Below are 24,318 nucleotides of genomic sequence, written 5' to 3'. Positions count from 1 at the left end.
ATGTTAAGAAACCTTCAAAGATGAAAAATACATTTCAAATGCATGAACAGGTCTTTTATTTCATTGTTTACTTTATGTTTTTCTTTTACCTACCACAGTCAAACCTTCCTCTTTTTTCAGTCAATTTTTCTAAAAACCTGTCATGTGTTTGTTCCCGCTCTTATCTCCCACTTGTATCTGTAATTAGGTCCGCTGCAGCTCTGCCAGGCACTGTGTGACAAACCTGTTTTGTTCAAAAGAGTGATTTATAAATAAAATTTGACTTGTTGAATTTCAATTACTATCAAGTGGAAGAGGGAGAAAGAAATGCTCAAGAACGGAATGGAGCTGTGCTGTTAATCGCTCCCTGGGGCAAAGAAAGCTCCCAGATTCAGGAATAATAGGAAAGTCTCTGGAGAGGCAGCGAGTGGGAGAGTCATGGGGTGGGCGGATGGGCGCCGGTGGCTGTGGATTTTTTTTTTTTTTTTTTAGTGAAGAAAAGGGGGGAGGAAAGGGAAGGGGAGATATTTTGAGAGCTAATTTCTAATGCGTTCTTATTAAAAGCTTCTTACTTCCCCTTGCCGTAATGTGACTACATGTGTACCAATGAATAATCCAATAATTTATATTAAAAATGGGTTTTAACATCATGCCAATGTGAAAATATATTCACACAGAGTGAGTGAAGCCAATTAGTGGCATTAATGTTATTTTACTCAGCTTCAGCATCCTAAATTTACAGTTTTTGTTTTAGCAGCTTAAAAATGAAGGGAAAGTCTCAGTTTCTACAGCTTTAAAAAAACAAAAACAAAAAAAAAGCAAACCTTGTGCACCCATGGAGCTCACTGTGCTATAAAAAAGTTTCAAAACATTGTTTTTGTATATTACAGTGGAAATAGAAGGCTGAAATAAATCTCAGGAGCGCTGCACTAACTTCTGCCATGTTTTTATAGACATGTAGATGCAAACTGCATCTACACATCTGTGTATGGGAGACTCACTTTGGTTGATGTTCAGCAGTATTTACTGCAAGTTTTTCAAACATGATAATCAAACACAATTTAACTGATGATAATAACAGTAAGACAGAAACACAATACCACAAATCCTGCAATGCAATGAAAAAAATTAGACTCCAGCTCAATTTTAATGGTTCCTTTGTAAATCAGATATAAATTTTTATTTTCACAAAATCAGAGCAGTGTTATTCCACAATAAATTATAACTTCCAATGAAGCGAAAATGATCTTGTATTAGATATCTGTCCATGTTGGAAATAAAACGCCATTTGGATTTTAGGTCATAGGATATTCACAAGATGTAGTTATGAGGCATTCTGTCAGTCAGTGAGCATTTAGAGGTGCTGTTATTTAGTTTTTGGACAGTTCTGCCAGCTGTTTTCTCCTGCATAGTCTTTATGCTATGCTAATCAGGGATGAGAAACCAATATCCATCTTTGATCCAAACCTAAAAAAAAGAGCATAAGAACATTTGCTTTAAGTCGGTTTTAATTTCATATGAAATTATAAAGGAGATCTGTAGGAGCTTTAATTCTGAAATTCCTCCTCCAGAAGCAAACCAGAACTCATTTAGTGAGACTTTGACAAACACGTGTCAGAAAACTCTCCCCTTAGCAGTTAAAGAAAGAGAAGATGATTGACAGGTTGGATGCAGCTGCTAGTTCAAAACCCTCCAGTCAACAGCTGGGGATTCTTCTGTGCCCTTCTTCCTCTTTTCTATTCTTTTTTTATCCATCCAGCCAAATAAGGATTTATCTGTTCTTCTTTCTCTTATCAATGCCACGTCCTTCCCTCCCATCCTCTATTCATGTCTTCATTTCCTTATGTTCCATCTCTCTTAGGCCCCAGGTACACAGGCCTAGAGAATGGTTGGCAACCATTGGTCACTAGAGAAAAATATGTATTTACAACAACCAGTAACACTATTGGTGAGTGTTGCTGGCTGTTGCTTGGTGAAATTATAGACACCTTTCAAAACACTCAAGGTCACCTTTCACAGAAGAGTTAAGAGCTAAAAACTGTATAAAAATAAACCAGAAAATATTAATCAAGTCAATTAAACAAGTTTACAATATTTAAAATTATTAATAACAAATGGTTTGTATGACAAGTGGAAGGCAATTAGAGTGAATATGCCAGTTTAAAGAGATCTGATGTGAGATGGGAATTGAAAGTGGAGCAAGAGTCCTTGTTACAGATGTCTGGTGGGAAGAAATTCCAGAAGCAAGGAGCAGAGCAACTGAAGTCTGTAGACCCCATTGTAGGGGAGAAGGGGCATTGAGGTGGATAGAAGAAGAAGACCTGAGAATGCAAATGTTGACATACTGAGAGGTACTGCAGAGTGAGGTCATGGATTACCTTAAAGGTGAGGACAATCCTGAAATCAGTATGACAGTTATACTGGGAGCCAGTGTAGCTGCTGAAGGACAGGCTCTGGTGATGAGTTCTGGACCAGCTCAAGTTTATGGATGGACTTGAAGAAGACCAAAGAGAAGACAGTTACAGTAAGCATTTGAGAAAGATGCTTGAGAATCAGGATTTGATTTCCTGGAGGCAAACACAGAGCAAGGTGGAAGGGAAAGTGTTGGTAGGTTTGGTAGACAGGTAAAACTTGGTGTCGGATTTTAGATATAAAGGGGAGATTGAATATAGAACAAAAGTTATTGAAGTTGTTGGGATCTGCACCAGGTTTCGGAAGTACAGGAGTTATAGTGGCTGAGATGAGTGAACAATACCAGAGGTGAGGGAAAAATGCATGATGTCAGTTATTATGGTGGGCAGAGAGGCTAAGCAGGCATTTACCAAGACAGTAGGAAGGGGGGGGTCTAATTGACAGGTGGATGGCTTACATTTCTGAATAAGGTCACAGGTACATTTTTCCTTCTTCTTCTTCTCCTTCTCCTCCCAAAGTTTCCATATCTGTTTTCCCTTTTGTAAAATTGCCCCCGTATTTCTACTGCTCTCTTCCCTCCTTCTGTCTCCTCACCCAGAGGGGACTCTTCAGAGAGTGTTAATCACCCCACACACACACACACACACACACACACACACAGAATCCCTCCAGCCTCGATTTGCCTTATTTAGTTTTTCATAATTGGACAGCTGTGGCTGCTATCTATCTATCTATCTATCTATCTATCTATCTATCTATCTATCTATCTATCTATCTATCTATCTATCTATCTATCTATCTATCTATCTATCTATCTATCTATCTATCTATCTATCTATCTATCTATCTATCTATCTATCTATCTATCTATCTATCTGTCTATCTGTCAGAAAATAAGGAGAAATAGGGATTTTTTTGTGTTTGGTTTAATAGGAATATTTGACAATTATATTTAGACTGATGTTATTTAAAGGCATTTTTTTCTAAGAGCTTCCTTCGTTCTTTCTTTCCTCTCTGACTGAAAAGGTGGTGAGGAGTGCTTTGAGGTGGACCATCGCTCTGGTGAGATTAGGACAACAGGTCGACCTCTGACCCCCAGTAAGGAGTACCTCCTGCGAGTTCAGGCAGTGGATGGATATGGTCGTAAGGGGCCACCAGCCACTGTATCTATCCTCGCAGGTTATCGACCACCGCAGTTCACCAACTCCACTTACAGCCTGAATGTACCAGAGAACATGCCTGTTGGCCAACCGTGAGTTCATACATCAACTCTGACAGCCTCTCATCCCTCGTGTGTGTGTGCATGCTCTGTGAATTATGCTGATTTGTAAAGATGTTATAATCACCTGCCCATGCTGTTGGTCATTAACATAAAGTATTTTAGACTCTAAAACATCTGGAAGTTCAGTAGCACGTCAAGATATTAGTAGCAAATCTTTTAAATGCTGTAAAATGGAAGCTGGTGGTTCAGAAGTTTCAGAACTTGCACATCCCCCAAACTCCCAGACCTCGACTATACATTTTAGCCCCTCTCAAAGTACTGAGGCCTCACAGGTGTACCAGTTAGAAAGTAATTTTCCAGTCAAAATATATACCAAGGAAGAGCTTGTTATTTTTTACAGAATCTGTCTTCCTCCCTGTGTGAGACACATTCAAACTCATGAAGAATATGGTGGGTTATTTATTTATACAATGCTAGCTTATGAGGAGCTTCTTGCTACTTCTATGACTTCTGAAATGTAAACTGCAATAAGCAAAAAATGACCGCAGCAGCAGGGTTAGCTTTTTCTTTTTCTTGTTTTCACTTCTAGCAGATCTTCCTTCACTCAACGCTTTTTTTCTAAAGTCTCATTCTTAGCATTTTGGCCTCCACCAAATTCATTTTTTGGAGCCAGAAGTGACCATATTTGATGCTATCAAGCTTTCTTAGTGAGGTCTAACCATACAATGAATGGTCCATACCTTGTATGGATGTACAGATGTGTACAGATACATATACTGACCAGTTAACACAGCAAGTCATGCTGTTTTTTTAATCAAGCAACTGCATTACAAGTGCTCCAAAAGGGTTGCACACAGAGAGATATCAGTAGTACTTTTAATCTTACATCTGGTACTGTTGTTGTGAGTAGTTTTTATTAACACAAGTGTCTGTTTATGATTCTGCCTCCATATTTACAAAAAAATGATTTGCATTCCACTGCCTCAGATGCTGAATGTGAAAATGGCATTCGTGCACACGTGTGTGTGTGTGTGTGTGTGTGTGTGTGTGTGTGTGTGTGTGTGTGTGTGTGTGTGTGTGTGTGTGTGTGTGTGTGTGCGTGTGTGTGTGTGTGTGTGTGTGTGCTCCCTTGTTCTGCATGTCATGTGATGCATGAAAAGATGAGCCCTGTAGAGCGAGACAAAAGGAAAGAGGGAGAGGTGGAGGTGGAGGTGGAGGGATGAGGAGAGCATGAAGGGATGATAGAGGAAGGAAGGAGAGGGAAGAGAAGAAAATGAAGAAGAGGATAGAGGGATGATGCAGAGAAGGATGGGGTGGGTGGAGGTGGATGAAGAGGACCCAGATGTATGACTGTGGCCTGAGGCTGAGAATTTGAAAGTGTGGCAAATTCAAATATTTATTAAAAGCGAGGTCTGGATAAACATGAAGGGGAGTGTGTGTGTGAATCCTCAGGGCTGCTGGCGCAAAGCACATTGTATTAATATCCAAGTATCCATGCCACCCTGTGAGCAGTGTGTGTGTGGGTATATCTCTGCATGTGGTTTCTGTGTGTCTCTTCTTCCATTATGTCCCTTTTATGTGTTTTTATGTCCTCACATACACACGTCCTCTGACCATGTGTGTCTGTGTGCGTTTGAATGTGAATGTGTGTTAGTTTAAGTCAAGTTGATTAATCGGGTTGCGACGGTGTCTGCGTTTAGAATAATCTGTGAAGGCTGCAGACTTTAAACGCAGCACTGCAGCTCAACCAGCACATCATAGCTCCTCTTCACTTTCTAAGTCTGTTTGGAGACAGAAACGCAGAGCAGCTTTCTACAGACCTGTGGTCATGTTTACACTTTAGGCAACGCACGCCACGTTCATTCAGAGAAATTCAAAGGGCTTTACACAGATAAAAACAGGAATATGAGCAATAAACATAACAGCACTAAAATAGGTAGCAAAGGTCACAACCAATGAGTAATGGCATTTAAAGAACCACAAAAGTTATGGAAATTCTCAATATTTTCTACATTTGATGGGGCTTAGCTAACAGTTCCCCACAGCCTGCAGTATTTTTTGCTAAGCCAAACACGACTTGGATCTGTCTGTGTGCTGGATGCAAACATTAAAACTGATACATTATTTTATCTGACTCAGGAGAGGATGTCTAAGGAGGATTTCACAAAATCTTGGAGCACTCAAGTGCACTGTTTATTTTTTTTATTTTCTCTTTCTGGTAACATTTCTTAGAAAGCTGTTACTGGTGTTGTTTCAATTCCTGGCTTTCTGTATGTGTGTGTGTGTGTGTGTGTGTGTGTGTGTGTGTGTGTGTGTGTGTGTGTGTGTGTCCATGCAGAGTCGCAGTTGTTCAGGGGATCTCCTTCCAAAAGAAGAGTCTGTCATACATGCTACTGGTCAATCCAGGGAATCTGTTTAGCATCAACCAGGAGAACGGCGCACTCAGCCTCACCAGGAATGTCGACTATGAGAGTGGTCACAACCTCCACACCCTGCAGGTCCGAGCTTCTGAACCCGACACCGGCCTTAGCAGCGTGGCAGAGGTACACCTGCACTACCGAGCACACAAACACATTACATGTATCTACAAGTCTGTCTGAAGCAACCGATGCTTTTGCAAGTGTGGCATGTGAATGCAAACACCCTAAAATTAAATACATCCATGTCAACAGCTTTAACGTTATGCTTTGGGACAAAGTTAGGGCGCCCGGCACAGCACTTAAAATAATAACTGTAAAATGTAAAAAATAGCACTCAGACATCCTGATAATTGAAAATAAAGATATTGTAGAGGGTGATTGCAAATAATTTATTATATCTGACAACTGGTGGAGAATGTTGGGCACTGTAAGTGTTGTTCACACATCAATGGCACATTAAACTCTTAAAGTAGGATCACGTGACAGCCATGGAGTATTATGGTGTGAATTGGAAGGTCAACACAGTGTTGTAAGTGTTACCACAGCCTCTCTTCCACTGGAATAAATCCACACCAGTTGCACAGCTCATCATCACACATATTTGAGCACATGTAAGGGTGTTGACCCTTGACAGTTCAGCATACCACTCTCTGATGAAAACTCATTAATTTAAAATGAGAAAGAAAGTGCTGCTGCTGAATCAGATGCTGTGATGCAACTCTTTCATTTACTGTTTATTAAGTTTATGTGTTTATTTTTGCAAGGATTCTACTAAAAACAAACTGCTGAAGCTCTTGTGATGAAAACTCAGTGAAACTCTAGTTCAAAGCTCCGAATTCTCAGAGCTCACATCTGATCACTTTGGAATCAGCAGTTTTAAGGTGCAGGAGCCTTCTATTTATTTTTTTACAGGCTTTGCACCATAATAGATTAAATGTGGGTAAAACCCACACACAGACATACTGAGTGCCAAGTGTAGAAGCCCGGCTGCTAAGTACTGACTTTTACCATCAGAGTAAGCTTTAAAGGCTTAATACAACAGATATCCACATCTGTTCACATTAACACACACTCACACATACACACACACAGAGAAATCCATTATCACCTGCTGATGGTTGAGGCAGAGAAAGAATAGCTGCTAAACTACCAGTGTCCCCCAAAGGCCACTGCTGCTCTATAAGCTTGGCTGGCTAATACACTATAAATGCCCTGCCTGTGTGTGTGTGTGTGTGTGTGTGTGTGTGTGTGTGTGTGTGTGTGTGTGTGTGTGTGTGTGTGTGTGTGTGTGTGTGTGTGTGTGTGTGTGTGTGTGTGTGTGTGTGTGTGAGCTAGAGAGAGAGAAGAGAAGAGAGTTGTATAGAAAGCCGCCTCTTCAGCACTGCTTCAGCACCTTACTGTAGCTTTTGCAGTTTTTATTGCCTCTGGCTTTATCAGACATTTTAAAGCCATCAAGATGAAGTCTGTCCGACAGTATTATATGGTGTCTGTTTCTGGTAGCTAATATAATATGTAACTAGATTATATGTGTTTTCCCAATTTCCTCAGTATAAGAACCCCAAAGAGTGTGAGATATCTTCAATAACACCCTAAAATTGCACATCTTTACCAGGAAAAATTTCTGTAACTCTATAACAGAGATGTGAATTTAGGTATAAAAGATGGCTATGGGTTTACTTTACAAAAAATAATAATAACAAGATGATAAGTACACTTGTGTTTGCCTAACCTGGAGAAAGCATGCACATGGAAACTGGGTGATTGGTGTCTAATAGAATTAAATATGTGGAAACCCCCTAACATAATTTTGCTCCAGAATGTAACTATATATGTAGCATTCATACTCCTTTGTATGTCTATGTAGGAGAGACCAGAGGCAATTGTTATATTTTTGACATGTTCCTTCGCACAAGTTGCTTGTTATTGCATAGTGAATCAAAATTTGACAGCACTTCTCTGCAGTCATAATTCCATCAATTCTGACACGACCCTCAACACCACCGGCTGAAATGTAGCTCAAACCACGAAAGAGCCCCCACCATGTTTTACAGATGTCTATAGACACTCACTCTTTTGTCTCTCTTCTCTTTACATACTGATGATGATTTGAACTAAACTTTTCAAATTTGGAGTCATCACTCCACAAGAGATGTTGCCTCTGTTTTTCAATCCAGTTCTTGTGTAGTTTGGTGTACATCAGCCTTCTCTCCCTGTTTCCCTTCCTTAAGAATAGCTTGACAGCCACCCTTCAGTTGAGACCATTTCTAGTGAGGCTTCAGCAGACAGTAGATAGATCACCTGAAGGACCAGATGCGTCGCTCAGGCCTCCACTTGTCCAGTTTCCTCAGATTTTTTTAAGGTCACACTGCACACCGTACTGAGATATGCCACGTTTTCAGCTAATAGCTCTTTGGGAATCACCTCGTTAGTGTAAAAATACTTCTTTGCCTGTCACATTGTGTTATCTTTGGCATTTTTCATAGATTAAACTCAAGAAATGGGAATTATATTTTTGTGAGACAGGTTCTTGGTTTTTTGCTAAGTTGTTTGTTATGTGTAGACACAACACTCATTAATTCTTTGAGTTAGATGGATTTTTACGCTTGAATGATTCATAGATCAGCGTTAAGTACCTTTACCAAAAAAATAATTCCTCAGAAAAGGGTCAGGTAGAAGGACTGGACTGAAAATTGGTGAAAAAGCAGCCCATGTTCAAAGAAAAACTTAAGAAAGCCTAGAGAACTACTGATCAAGACCACTTTAAAAAAATTACAAGAAAGTCTGGCTCCTTGGAAGCAACATATAAGGAAATAAAGGGTGGCTCAAGACTTGTGCACAGTACTGTAGGTCTTGAAATTATTACCAACTTTAATCTCTTTATTAACCAAAAGGTTAATACACATGAAGAAGAAGTGTTGAAAACCATGGGAGTATAAGAAATCAGTTTTTGTTTTGGTTTTGTGTTTCATTTTTTTCTGGGTTTGCACATAAACAAAAGCAAATAAAAACATACTACTAAATAAAACGTACTTTTATTTTTAAAAAACAAACATTTATTTATCACTTTCAAGTAACAGTGACTCAAATTTAATGATGAAACAGTTAGGTATTAACCATGTGAGTGTTGGTTGGGATTCAACAGCATATTATTTCATTCCATTATTACATTTCTTTTTTTAGCAGATATTAAAATTTTGGTACAAGTTAAACTGTAGGTTGTGGTCACTAATCTTGTTCCAGGTGCCTTATTAATAGTGACATGTGCTTTATTAAGTTCTGGACTTTATTCATGTAAGAAATTGAAAAACCGCCTTTGTTTTCTCTCAGTAAGACGAAGTCACACAAATCATGACCAGCAGATGCTAAAATCACCCAATTGTCCTGCAAGTAATTACTGTTATCAAGTGAATACTATTCACACCACAGTGTTGACTGCAGTCTGTGCTTCTTTTTTATGTCTTTGCAATTTAAAAAGGTGTTTATGTGCTTCTTTCTTTTGTATGAGCCTTTTGAATAGCTTCCAACATAAAAAAAAAACAAATTTACCTGTTGAGTCTGAAATGAAAATAATAAGGAATTACGTTACTGTTTACGCTTCTAAATATTCAGAGCATTCCTGCTGAAGCAGCCATGCATCTTAATCCTCTCTGCTCACCCCTCTTCTGCCTGCTGTTATTACTGAACAGGTGGTATGTCAAAGGTTCAGGACTGCAGAGAAAATCTGTGCTCAAGTGGTCATGTCTGCAGCCTTACCAGTTAAATCAGGCTTCATGAGAATGGAAAATAGCATTTTGGTTGGGCTCCAGGAGCTCAGGATAGTGGATGAAACTGGACAGGAATGGGGGAAGAGGTTATGATGCAGAGGCTAAAGATGGGGGGGGGTCCTCGAGCAGGGGACATTTGCCTTCATAATGTTAGCTTCAGTTATTTTGGAAAACAGGTATATAAATTTACTGAAGCTAAGTTAGTTAAAAGAGTATCTAGTTTTTCTTGAGAAGGGAAATTTAATATCTGAAAACACCACAAAACTACTTTCAGATATCAACAAGTCTTCATGGTAACTGAAAATACTGTTAAAATGTGTTTTTCTGTTGATTGGACCTTTTGATTGGGATTAGTTTAATGCAGTGCTGCAACAAAGAATTTATCTGCCCTGATTTCTTATTTTTTGTGTGCATCCCATAATAAACTGCATGATACCTTCAGAAAAGCTCAGGCATAAAATAAAGGCAGTCTGATTAAATACAAAATACTACTCTTGTAATCAAAAAACTGATTGCATTCCTACCAGCTGTGATCAAACCATCACAGAACCGTTTTAAGCAGCATGGAGTTGGCTAAAATACATTTAAAAAAAAAAGAGTGAAACATTGGTGACCCACAAACCACAAGAGAATGTTTGCTGAACAAATGAGTTAAAAACTGAACAGTTTAGAGGACCAGAGATTCACAAGAAATGCACATAGTCAAGCCTGGTGGTTGCACTTTGAGGGAAACGTGAATTCTGCACTCCAAAATAAAATCTTGGAGAATGAGGGGCATGATTTCATAAAACTGAACTGAATTGAATGCCAGATCATCAGTTTGTGAGTTTAATCCAACTCAGTTCAATTTAATTCAGATTTATTTTGAATCAGCTGAAGGCTTTTCAGGGAGCTTTTAGGACAGCCTGATAATAATGAATTACCTAGAAGCCTAGAAGTAATAAATACATTAAATAGTTTTTCAGCATCACTCTGAGACAGGATGTTTGTTAATTTTAGAGACATTGCTCAATAATCAGTCCTACATATTTGTTTAATATGTGCGTTGAAGGACATATCCTGCTCAAAAATGACCCCAAGATTTCTTACAGTGTTACTGGAGGCCAAGGTAATGCCATCCAGAGTATCCATCCAGTTAGACACCAAGCTCAAGCACAGTTGGGGCTTTGCAGCACAGTGATTCAAAGCGTGAGGCCAGGTCCGTGTTTGCATCCCTCAGAAGGAATTAATTCATGATTTTGGAGTGTGCTAGTCAACGTTCAGACCTGAGTCCTACTGATGTGCTGTTGTGGGACCTGTAAAAATCAGGTCATGTTTGTAAAGCCTCCAGTGTGGCTCCATTAAAGCAGTTCTAAAAGAGGAGAGAGACCAAGAAACACCACAAGATCATGGGATAATTTCCATTTATTGGAGCTGCTTTTGTTTTTTCTGAAATTTTATTGAAAGATATGAGGAAGGGGTTAAAAACTTCCAAAGCACCGCATAATGTACTCAATGTTTAGTCACAACTTGTTCCATCTTTATCTGGTGTACCAGTCATTAAAATGTGGTTGAAGCAGTGATTATATGTGACCCAATTCTTCCTTTTTTACTTTGCAAAGCTTTCCTTACTGTGATGAAATAATTCACCTGTTCACTCCTACTGGCTCACACTGAAATGAATATGAAACTGATACAAAGTACCAGATAATGACAGTGGGATGCTCCCTGCAGGTGGTTGTACACATAACTGATGAGAATGACTGCACACCAGAGTTCCTCCACTCTATCTACACCAGAGACAACATACCTGAGAGCATCACACCTGGAACCTCACTGCTGCAAGGTAACACACACACTGATCTGTGAAGCAGGGTCGATGTGAACACAACACCAGGACGTTACACCTGTGGTTAGGCTGTACAGCTCATATATATGAGTGTGTTTACAAACGTGTGTGTGTGTGTGTGTGTGTTTACAAGCGTGTGTGTGTGTGTGTGTGTGCGTGTGTGAGTGAGTGAGTCAGAGCCATCTGTCATAGCTGCTGGTGACTGGTGGAGATCAAACACTCCAACTTCGGCGAGGCTTTGCTCTTATTAGGCGGACAGCCAGCATCACATCCTCTCTCTCTCTCTCTCTCTCTCTCTCTCTCTCTCACACACACACACACACACACACACACACACACAAATTTTTCCTTCTGTCTTTGTGAGGACCCTCATTGAGATACTGCGTTACTGAGCCACAAAGTCAGATTGGTCCTCATAAAGATAGTCATAAAAGCACACACATTCATACATACATTACAACAGTGTACAAACTAATTTATTAATAAAATCTCACCCCTCTGCCTCTTTTTCCTCCTCATCCGGTCTGTTCATCTCTGTCTCCCTACCCCTCTGTCTCTACTATTTCTCCTGTATTTCTACACCCATCTTCTTTCTATTCCTTATTTACCATATCACCACTCTTCCTGCTTCTCCACTTTACAATTAATTTTCTTTCTGCTTCTTTCACCTTTCTCCTCACCTCACCCCCTCCCACCCAGTACTTGCCCGCGACTGTGACTCTGGCATAAATTCGGAGATCTCATACTTCGTTCCAAGCAGTGACTTCAGCATCACATCCGGAGGTGTAGTCAGCCCCGCCCGTCGCTTGGACTACGAGCGGCCTAATCACATCTACGAGTTTGTGGTGGTCGCAGTGGATGCGGGAACACCGCCACGCACCGGGACTGCCTCAATCCGCATCCGAGTCGCCAACAGCAATGACGAGGCACCCATCTTTTCCCAGAGCCTGTAGGAATTATTGTCATTCTTCTACTTTTTCCAGCAGTTTTTCCTTTCATTTTTTTGTCACCTTTTGAATTGTTAATATGACTTTGTTTAATAATGAACATCAGCAGTGAGCTTCTCGCTCTCTCTCTCTCTTTCTGCCTCACCCCTGTCGCTGTCTGAGTCCCTCGCCCACAGAGTCAATCTGTTAATTAAGTTTGTTTTTAAATCAGAATCTATTTTTAATCCCGCTGTTCTCTTCCATCTGTTTTCACTTCATCTTCACCTCTCCCCTCGCTCCGCTGTTTCCTTCACACTTTTATTTCTTCTACTGCTTTTGTTGAACTTCTTCCATATTTTGTCATTGGCCTAGTTCATGTTATATATTTTCTTTTTGTGCATTAATTCCCTTTCCCTTTGCCTTTAACTCTTTACATCTGCAAAGTGCCAGTAATATACAGTAAAGGATAAGCACCTCTTTCCCTCTTCCCCTCTGTCAGTTATAAGACCTTCCTAAGTGAGGATGCCGGTCCTGACACGCTGGTTGCCATCGTTCATGCCAACGATCCGGATGGAGATGGCGTCTCCTACGCCATCACTGGTGGCAATGAGGACAGCAACTTCCTGTTGGATAACCAGAAGGGTAAGGGAGAGTCAGTAAATGAATGTAAATGAAAGGCATCAATCACACTTTTTAAAAACAATGATGCTCTAAATAATAAACAGTTATTTTATTTACTTTATACCTACAACTAGAGCGTCTCTCAGCGCACAAAGAAAAACCCACAAATTATCTTAATGTGTCTGAATAGACGAGAGGAAGGATTTGGCGATTGAAACACTTTTCATGAAGGGAGCGTTAAAGGAAAGGTCAGCTGCATTAAATATGCCGTCAAATTTCTGGAGCATGATAAAGCATGCTCATACAAAAATAAAATGATTTCACAGGTGCAGGAATGCACACAGTCTAAGTCCCTTGCACACATATTGACAAATTGACAGCATGTGCAGAAATAAGCAGCAAGAGAACAACGCATCTGAAACGGTAATAGTTTCTGCGTGGTGATTCCTGGAGGGCATACATGCTCTTGCAGGTAGCTCTTCCTCCGAGATGGAATTCTGCTCAAACCGACTGATCTGTCTTTTGAGAGTTTTAGAACAGAAACCAAGGGGTGGGCTGGTCACTTTCATTGCAGTCATATCTACATAGAGACACACAGCCTCTTGATTGACAGCTTCTGTAGTTAATGTACCAACAGCTATCACAATATTACTTTGGTACTGAAAAGAATCTCTAAAACCATATGAATTTGGGGAAGTTCTGAAGTAAAATTTCTCTTCATTTGACCAGTTATTGTTGTGATATGTTGCTATGGACTCACCCATGGACCAACAGCACTGATGTCTGCTGTTAATAGCACAAAAACTCATTAACTGATTATGAGCATGTCATTTGTTAGCCAGCAAAGCAGCTGCAACGCGCACACAAACACAGACAATAACCTTTACACACATGTACATGCAGCAGCAGCATTCAGATCACTCCACCAGGCAACACGTATACACACACAGACACACACGTGCGCGCACGCACACAGAATAAAGTGGTTGTTGCCATGGTGATGAGCATTTGGGATAAAGCTTGGTAGCATTAACAAGGCCAGTGAACCCCCTGGAAAACACACACACACAAACACATGCATAAATAAAAAGAACATGAACACACACACATTTAGAATCACTACAGTGATATATAATCTATGAACTATTTGGCATAACTGACTCAATTACATATTTGTCTGTGGATCCTCGTGAGGATCTGTTTGAGTTAAGAATGTTCTTTTTATTGGTCCTCATTTTGGGGCAGAGTTATGTGAGGATTACCTGCGCTCAGGTAAAGGTGAACACCTTTCACACACGCCTACCGATCATGACCACTTGTCATGAAGTGGAAGAAGACGAGCTTGTAGCCTTTTTATTATCATCATTTATCATCCTTATATATTTTTTTTAATCATGTCACATTTGAATGTTTCTTTTTCTGTTGTGTTGATTACTTCCATTTTGCTTAAATTGAATGTAGATAATGGCTTCTTGACCTCCCCTACCTTTTCTGATTAATTCATATTAACTGGATTTTACAGTATTGCATGTGTGCAAATAAAAAATATCTGTATTCATTGAGAGTGAGGCACCAGGGGTTGCATCATGTCCATAAGTGTCCTCACAAAAGTACAAGTATAAATATGTGTGTATGTCAGAGAAAGACTCTTTCAAGATAAAGTTCATGTGCAGCAGTGTGATGTTCACTCATATTTTGCATGTTTATCTGTGTGTGTGTGTGTGTGTGTGTGTGTGTGTGTGTGTGTGTGTGTGTGTGTGCGTGTGCGTGTGTGTGTCTTTTGCTCTCTCTAAGTCGCTGTCACCTTATCACCCAGCATGCACTGCTCCACTGCTCTGTGCCCCACACACATATGCATCCATGCACAAAGAGATATAAACATGAACATTTGCACATAAATGATATATTAAGACTCTCTCTCTTACACACACATATTCCCACACGCACGCACGCACACACACACACACACACACACACACACACACACACACACACACAGCAGCAGCAGCAGATGGCCTTTGGCTTGCTTGGCTGTTCTGCTTTGTCACTTCAAAGAGTTCTGAAGTATTTTCATGTAGATGTGTTCGCTCTCTCTCCCAGCCTCTGTGTCTCTATTCATGTTTCTACCAAAGAAGCTTATTTGTTTGTTTGTTTGCTCTGCTCCTCTGTTATGTTAATGTGCAAGTAATTGTTAGGGCAGAAAAATATGGCATTTGTCTTAGGCCCGAGTTAAACTAATGCAGGGTTTTTCAGTGGCTGCAGTTTGTGCCAACAATCTGTGCTGCCGGTGACCCACAGAGCACAAAACATCACAGCAAAATGTTTCATCTACATTGTTTTTAAGCTCAACATGTCAGTTCTTCTTTATGCCAGCTTACACTTTTGCCATTTTGGACACAGTGGCTGGGAGCCTCCATCAGCACAGTCAGCTTGTATGTGTATAACTCAAACAACAGCAGGATAATCAGGAAAATAGCCTGCAACAAATCTGACAGGAAATTGATACTGTTCCAGAAAACTTGGGACACTGTGTAAAATAAAAATGTAAATAAAAACAGAATGCAATAATATGCAGATATAAATCTATATTTTATTCACAATAGAAAATAGAAAACATATCAAATGTTTAAACTGAGAAAATGTACAATTTTTAAGAAAAAAAAAGAAATAAGGTCATTTTCAATTTAATGGCAGCAAAAAAAAAAGCTACTTTTGGCTGCTCCCTTATTCACAAGAGGTTGCCAGAGTGGGTAGAGTCACATATTTGATTTGGCAGATTTTTATACCAGATGCTCTTCGTGATGAAACCCAAAAGGGATTTGTGTCTCCTCCTAGTCTCAAACCAGGGATCTTTCTCCTGTTAGGTGAAAGTGTGAACTACGCAGAAAAAAATGGCGTCTCCTACACCAAAAAAGTTAAGACAGAGCCATGTTTACCACTGTGTAGCACCTTTTCTTTCAACAACAGTTCATTAACTTCTGGAAACTGTGGGGATCAGTTGCTGGATTTTTGGGAGAGGAATGTTTTCCCATTCTTCTCTGATATAGGATTCTAGCTGCTCGAAAGGTCTTCTTTGTCATCTTTTTTCATTTCACAATATGCCAGATGTTTTCAGCTGGTGAAACATCTGGACTGCAGGCAGGCCAGATCAGCACCCAGACTCTTCTACTATGAAGACATCCTGTTGCAATAGATGCAGTATGAGGTTTTGTCTTGCAGAGATATGCAAGGCCTTCCCTGAAAAAGACTTCAGTCTATTTTAAAGTAGCCTTGGCTCAGAGAGGACAGCAACAGTTCTGGATGATGTTCACATATGGCTTCTTCTTTGCACGATGGAGCGTTAATCTGCATTTGTAGATGGCACAGCGAACTATGTCCACAGACAGTGATTTCTGGAAGTGTTCCTGAGCACGTGCAGTGATTTTCATAATAAAATCATGCCGGTTTCAATGCAGTTGTGCCTGCGGGCCCGAAGCTTATGGTCATTTAATTTTGATTTTCATTCTTGTCCCTTGCGCACAGAGATTCCTCCAGATTCTTGGAATCTTTTGATGATATGATGTAAAGATGATGAGATATTCAAAGTCTTTGCAATTTTACATTGAGGAACATTATTTTGAAATTGTTCCTCAATTTGTGGATACAGTTCTTTGTAGATTTGCAGAAACTCTCTAAAATGCTTTTTTTTTGTAGCCAATCATGTTACTGACCTGTTGCCAATTAATCTAATTAGTTTCAAAATATTCTTCCAGTTCAAACAGCTGATTTGTTTTCCATGTTTATATGGGTTTATTAGATTTGCTGATCGTTGTATTTTATTTTTATTTAAATTTTACTCAGTATCCCAGCTTTTTTGGCATTGGGGTGGCGTACACCAGTCTTTTTATCTGAGTGATTTGTCATCTCACCAATGGAGACATTGATATCTGGTTAAGTGTAAATGGCACCTAGAACAGATTCAGTCTTGGCTGAACACCCAACAGAAAACACTTCCATTCAGTGTCTTTATAGCAGAATCAGTGAATGTTTATAATTTGCAAGTAGATGATTTGTTAGGCTGACGTAAAATTGTCAGACACTCGAGGTGAAATTCAGGTAGTTTTCAGAGACACAAACATCCTGCATTTTCACTTTTATGAGGACTTTGAGGGAAAGCATGAACAGCAGCACTTACATTCTGTGTTCTCCTCCAGAGGAAAGTGGAAAGTGAACAATGTCCCCTGGCATTAGACACCACTTTTGGATCAAACATGAAAGAAGCTTCAACTTCTATTTCTCCCTGTAGAAAATGTTGATTTTTTTTTTTTTGGTACAAATCTGTAAAATAAAAGGAAATCATGAGCCCTGTCAACCAACACCAGACCTCTGTCAAGTACTGTCCTATCTAAAGATGTTTTAAATTCCTTTTGAATGTGTAATGAAGACAAAATATTGTAATACAGATAAGGACAGAATTATTAGCCCCCTCCCCTATGAAAATGTAATTTTTTCAGCATTTCCCAACTGCTATTAAAGAGAATTTTTAACCAAAGCTTTTCAAAGCATACACTTTTTATTTTGGATGTTTACATTATTTTACTTTGAACACAGAAACAGAATTATTTCACAGAAACTGCAACGGTCAAAATTATTAAACTATAGCGAACATATTAAGTAGCAGAAAATTGAAATGTAGAAGTAAACGTTCAAACACCACAAACATTTTCTTGATTTCAGTTTGTGTATAAATCTGCCCTAGTTGATTTGTACCACTGCTTATATACTCCTGTGTTTAGGTATTATTAAGCTGCGGCGGAGCCCTCCTCCACGCCTGAGGGGGCCGCAGTATGTCCTCAACATCACTGCTACAGATGACAACGCATCTGGTGGGCCATACCCACTCAGCAGCTCCACACAGGTCATTGTGGGAATAAATGACATCAACAACAACAAACCAGTGTTCCAGGAGGTGACTGCAGTTATTATGCATTATTACATTATTACAGATTCAATTACAAATTCTGCCCCCTGACTTTGCTGTTTGGTTGTCAGTGTCAGAACTACAGTCTGAACGCAGCAGTCCTGGAGAATCAGCCTCCGGGGACATTTGTCCTGCGTGTCCAGGCTCATGATGCTGATATGGGAGTAAATGGAGAGGTCAAATATGGGATCATGAACAGAGATGGAGTGGCATCTGGGTTCGATATTGATCCCGATACTGGTAGGCTCTGCAGAACCACTTCGTATCATCTTCACAAACAGTTCCTCATCTTCTTTCAACTGCTCCTTTTAGGGTTCACCACAGTGGATCATCTGCCTTCGTCTCACCTTATTCCTAGTATCCTCTTCTGTCACACAAACCGCCTGCACTTCTTCACTACATGCATGAACCTTCTCTGTGCTCTTCCTCTTCTCCTTCTGCCAGGCAGTGCCATGTTCAACATGTCCACCATCCGTCCTCTCTATATGTTGTCCAAACCATCTCAGCCTGGCCTCTCTCTCTTACTTTGTTTCCAACCGCTCAGCTGAGCTGTCTCTCTGATAGGTTCATTTTTAATTCTGCCCTTCCTGGTTACTCCCATCGAAAATCTTGCCATCTTCATTCACAAACACTTCTTTGAGTTGGTTTCTTAAATTATTGCTTTATTAAATATATCCAGTGTTTCACATATCCTCATTTATAGTATCTGTTGGATAAAAAGAAGTCTTTATTATTCAATCCAAACAATGACAAATCAGAATTCTAAGTGTAATAACGTTATCACTGTGTGTTAGGTGTGATAGCCACAGCGGTGAGTTTTGACCGGGAGCGTCAGAGGGAGTATACGCTGTCTGTGACGGCCACCGATCAGGCAGAAGAGCCGCTCATTGGAATCTGTCAGATCACAGTGCAGATCTCAGATCAGAACGACAACGACCCCAAGTTTGAAAACAGCCGCTACCAATGTGAGTATCATTACAACTCCTCCCAGTGACTTTGACCGTCGGCTTCATGTTCAACACAAAGACTTCCTGTAGCTGTCTGTTTTGAGGGAGAGGATGAAGCGTAGAAGCCGCGTATTTGTCGTCACCATCATGCATCAATCTGCATCCTGGTAATCCTGGAAAGCCCTTAGGACTGATGAAATCTTTGGTGGCGGCTCCCAGAGCTCCCTGTTTGTTTACTATCAGTGCAAATATGTGTTTTGATAAGCGTAGAGTCAGAAGTTCTCCTCGTCCGATTAGAGAAACACACAGAGTGTCTCATTAACTATTTAACAGGCAGACTGAAATGTTTCTGGGACATGCACATATTTACCATTTGTGAGTGAGTGTGTTATGGGTGGGGGTTCCTTTACAAATTAAGGAAATGAGCTGGAAATCTTTATCTTTTTTAGACTGCTTCTTGTTTATCCATATGTCTTTACCAACATGCGGTACGATGCAAAGGCAGACAGCATAATCAGCAGCTTTGGGTATTTTCTTTCCTTTTTGCTTTACTTTGTCTTAGGCTGTAACATATTTGAGAGTCAGTCTGTCAGAAAGTGAACAGTATCCTCTGGGAGCACAAACAGCTTTCATATGCCTATTAACATGAAATTCATATAAATCTAGAGAATGTTAAAAACTTGTTTTATAATGATGCTATTTTTTAGTTAAAATATGCAAACAAAAGGAAAACAATGCATTTCCTACTCACACCATTCTTCTTTTAAGTGCTGTCTTATTTACAGATCATATTTCCGTACTTAAAGATGATATACACAAATTTTTGACAAATTGTGTACAAAAAAAAAATGCAAACTAAAACTTAAATAAATGACAATAAAACACCAATTCTGCTTCTGTGGTCCGAGAACCAAATAAGGTCCTGGATCCCAACATGTTCTAGCTCTGGTCAGTTTTAAGTGTAACTGAGCAAGGAAGCTTTTAGCATCCTACGACTGGCAAGAAGAATATTAGATTAATATATATGACATAGATGGACAGTAAGGAAGAAAGATTTAGAAGATTAAAATATTGTGCAAAAAGCTTTAGATGAGTAAAGTGAAAAGACTTTCAAAAGCAATGCTGCAGCCATTAATCACCTAAATTCATTTAAAGTACCATAAAGAAAAAGAAAAAATGAAATGAAATCATTGTGTATATTGCTGTGTGGCAGCCAGGTTCCAGACCCAAATGCAGGATTTGTGAGACAGAAATGTGAACAGAAGAAGGCAGCTTTAATGCAGACTTGCCAAAAACAGAATACAAAAATGATACAAAGCAGGAGCCATGGAGTACACAATATGAGGGAGGAGATGACAAAGAACTGAGGAAAACTGAAGGCTTAAGTACAGTAATTAGGGGCAGAGGACACAGCTGGGGAAAACAAGACACAGGTGAACAGAATCTAACTAATGAGACAAAGTGACGCAAAACTGAACATAATGCAGACATGAGACCAGCAAAATAAATCAGGAAGTAAGTAAACAGAGACAGAGAATTGACAAGACACAGGGAAGGCAGCGCGGTGGCGTGGTGGTTAGCACTACTGCCTCATATCTAGAATGACACGTAGAAGGTCTGGGTTCGGTTCTACCTCTCACTGTGTGGAGTTTGCATGTTCTCCCTGTGTCTGTGCGGGTTTCCCCCCAAAGACATGCAGTTACTGGGGTTAGGTTAATTGGTCAGGTGTGAATGGTTGCCTGTCTCAACCTGTACAGGGTGCACCCTGCCTATCGTCGTGTGTCAGTTGGGATAGGCTCCAACAGGATAAGCGGAAGAGAATGAATGAATGGATGGACGGACACAGGGAAGGCAGGGTAACTAGAAGTCAAATAATCTATCAAAAAACTTAAACCTTGAAAATATATATATAATTACAGGACTAATAAAATCAAAACACTGGGTCAAAGGTCCAGGACACAACGAGAATCCTGCACATTTAATGAAGCTAACACAGCAAAATGATCTTACTGTTAATTGACATAATCTCTTTAACAAAAGGAAAAATAGTTGAGCAGCATTCAGGGAAGCTGCCTTGTTTGTAGAAGTGAACCCTGGGAGGCAAATCCTGTGCTTGCTCCTCCTGCTGGCTTTCGTTGTTTCTCTGTGACACACATTAGACTCAGCAGGATCTGACGTGATTATTCAGTTGAAATGTATCCAGTGAGAGCCACGACTGTAATAAAGGACATTATTATTGACATAATGCTTGAAATGCAGTATTACAGAGGGAAATGCATCTCGTCGCTGCTCGTTGTTTTTGTTGTCTGATCAGCGCTGACACGCATCACAGTCAGCAGGATTGGAGGTTATATTCATAAATTTAAAAATGCATCTGTTGACTTTGCAGAGTGAGACCCAGAAATGACAAAATGAGGTGACGCGCTGCTGATGCGGCACAATGCTGTGTTTCCATTATTATAATATCTGCTTACCATCACAGAACATAACGTTATACTGTTTTCAGTCAAATTTAATGATTTGGGTATTCATGCTTTAGACGTACACTATGTTTCACCGTAGCCATTCCTGTAATAGTAGTAGCAGTTGTAGTAACTCTTGTAACTAGTACCAGCAGTACTTCACTCCCCTTCTGACAGTTGATGTTTTCCCTCTCAGACTTTCTGAGAGAAGACACTCCAGTTGGAACTAGTTTTCTGCGAGCAGCGGCCCATGACGATGACCAGGGGAGCAACGCAGCAATCACCTATTCACTGTCCAGACAGAAACCAGCTTACCTGCACATCAATCCGAACACTGGCTGGATTTATGTCAACCACCCGATCTCACAGGTGAGCAGTACACCAGCAGCCTCTTCACACAGCAGCATCACACACCGTCTGAAAGTGTCCACACTTGATAAAAAAGTTAGTTCTCTTTTCAAAAATGTCTTGTTTCATTATCAGAAACATCATAAAAATGAGAATCATCTTCAAAAAGGAACCTCACGAGAAATGTTTTATAATAATAATAATAATAACTTAATTTGTGTATCACTTTTTAAAACACAGTTTCAAAGTGCTTCAAAGTTTAAATAAAAGCCACATGTTGATGATATACATGTTCCAGCATACAGAGACGCAGTCAACCACACAGGCTTACATTCATCACAACATACACACTCCCATACATGCATTCGATGTAAACTATGGCCAAAATTAATGGGAAAAAGATTAAGGAAAAGCTAACCTATAAAAATTCATTTTCAGCAGTCATTTAAAACAAACTACAGATTCAGCTGACCTACTAGGCTCCGGAGGGCTGTTTCAAAGTTTAGGAGATACAACCTCAAAAGCATGGTCGCCTCTGGTTTTAAAATAAGAGCGTGGAGCACTTAAGAGACCCTGATCAGACGATTTGAGAGGCTGACTGCTGTTATAAGGTACCAGTAGCTCTGCTATATAAACAGGAGCCTGGCCATGTTGAGCTTTATATGTTAATAATAGAATAAGTGGATTCAAAATTTCACTGAAGCCAATGAAGGAAAGCATGAATAGGGGTGAGGTGCAAATGCCGGTTAGTTCTTGTTAGCAGCCCAGCTGGGAAGATGGGCAAGGGAAGGCTGGGAGAGGCCAAAGAAAGAAAGTTACAATAATCAAGGCAAGAGAGGGGGCCGATGTAGTGAATTCAGTTTTGCCAGTTTTCCCTGAGATGAAGGAAATAGGAATATATCCAGTAGATGAGTGACATATACAAAGAAAACAGAATTGGTTCAAGAATTGAGCCCTAGGGGACTCCACATATGAGAGAGCAGATGAGAAAATACAGTTGTTAATATGAATTTTCTAAGTGTCTGTCAGATAAGTATGATGAAAACCATTTGAGAGCTGTGCCAGTTTGCCAACCCAGTTCTGTAATCTGTTAATAAGAATGGCATGATCAGTGGTGTCAAAGGCTGCAGATATGTGTGGTAGGACTAAAATTGAATATTCACCTTTATCTAAGTGCATAAGAATATCATTAGTAATTTTCCATAATGCTGTTTCAGTGCTGTGGTTTTGTCAGTAACTGGATTAGAATTTATCAAAGATGTTTTTTCCATCAACAAGTTGAAGGAGCTGATAAGCAACAGCTTTCTCGAGGATTTTTTTTAAATGAATGGAATGGAAATGAATGGGCCTGTAATTCTCTGAAACAGTGGGGTCGAGGGAGGGTTTCTAAGCAGAGGAAAGACACTGGCTGTTATACACTTTGCTCACCCACCGTCCACCCCAACAGCCTCCCAGCCACTTCAGTCCAGTAAATGTTGCCCTTCATCTATTTATACCCTGTCCAGCTATGATCACCCTTTCAAAAAAACAAACTGCAGAAAAGTACAGTAAGACAGGTTATTATTAAGCAGTATATTATTTTAATAATAAATAAATACATGTAATGAGTTGGATGATATGTACATCAAATCATCAGCATGTAAACAAAGTGAAGCAAATAAAAACATAACTGGGATATTATGAGGTCACCAGGTCAAAGCTGTTTTCAGTATTAGCAGCTGCTTTGCTGTTTCCACCGTGTGAGGAATGAAAGTTGCATCAAACAGACTGTTGCTTTAAATCTTTAATGGCTGTCATCATTGTGTGTGTCTGATTTCTTCCCAGTGCAATCTTACAAAGTCAAAGTGAAAATCCATAATGAAGCAAATCTGTCTGTTAAGCTAAAGTCTGCGATGAATGATGCCTGCTGTTCTTCTTCTGTCACTCCCATCCCCTCTCTGTTCTTCTTTTCTGCTGCTCGTTTTCTTTTTAACAGCACTTCAGTCAATAATTTAGCAAAGGCAAATTTATCCCTACCCACTTTCTTGATTCACTTTTTGCAAACAAACCAAAGAATCCATATTTTCTTTCTCTCTGCTCTAATATTTACTAATTTTACAAGTGTTCAACAGCCTTTCTAAACTGTCAAACAGCCGCTTGATCGTTGAAATTTTATTTTGAAGATAACAAGACCAAGTTTTAGTGGCAAATGCTTCTAAAGAGGAAACACCCAAGTTCCTTGATCTTGATTATTTCACTGTGCATCTTCTCACAGACATCCAGAATCAACCAGCAGATTGTGGCATCAGATGGAGGGAACCGCAGCAGCTCTGTGGAGCTGACCGTCATCATCACAAACGTCCACAACCAGCCGCCACAGTGGGAGCAGTCCGAATACTGGGTCACTGTGCCAGAAAATACTGTCCGAGATGCCAAGATAGTGGTGAGTT

General features: G+C 39.9%; 1 protein-coding gene across 1 annotated transcript in view; it reads left to right on the top strand.

Annotated features, from left to right (window-relative positions):
• The window catches only part of LOC115794867 (neural-cadherin), a 153,735-nt gene that overhangs the window by 67,306 nt on the left and 62,111 nt on the right, over window positions 1–24,318 (top strand). The window contains exons 3-12 of the mRNA XM_030750544.1: window positions 3,418–3,643; window positions 5,952–6,156; window positions 11,511–11,622; window positions 12,325–12,574; window positions 13,051–13,193; window positions 17,948–18,120; window positions 18,204–18,372; window positions 18,927–19,097; window positions 21,738–21,910; window positions 24,144–24,311. Coding sequence (XP_030606404.1) covers window positions 3,418–3,643; window positions 5,952–6,156; window positions 11,511–11,622; window positions 12,325–12,574; window positions 13,051–13,193; window positions 17,948–18,120; window positions 18,204–18,372; window positions 18,927–19,097; window positions 21,738–21,910; window positions 24,144–24,311 — 1,790 coding nt within the window. The remainder of the gene's footprint in view (window positions 1–3,417; window positions 3,644–5,951; window positions 6,157–11,510; window positions 11,623–12,324; window positions 12,575–13,050; window positions 13,194–17,947; window positions 18,121–18,203; window positions 18,373–18,926; window positions 19,098–21,737; window positions 21,911–24,143; window positions 24,312–24,318) is intronic.

Source organism: Archocentrus centrarchus, chromosome 16 (assembly GCF_007364275.1).
Source record: "Archocentrus centrarchus isolate MPI-CPG fArcCen1 chromosome 16, fArcCen1, whole genome shotgun sequence".
NCBI classification, from domain to species: Eukaryota; Metazoa; Chordata; class Actinopteri; order Cichliformes; family Cichlidae; genus Archocentrus; species Archocentrus centrarchus.
Note: the sequence above shows the minus strand (reverse complement) of the source record. Positions and strands in the feature narration are given on the sequence as shown.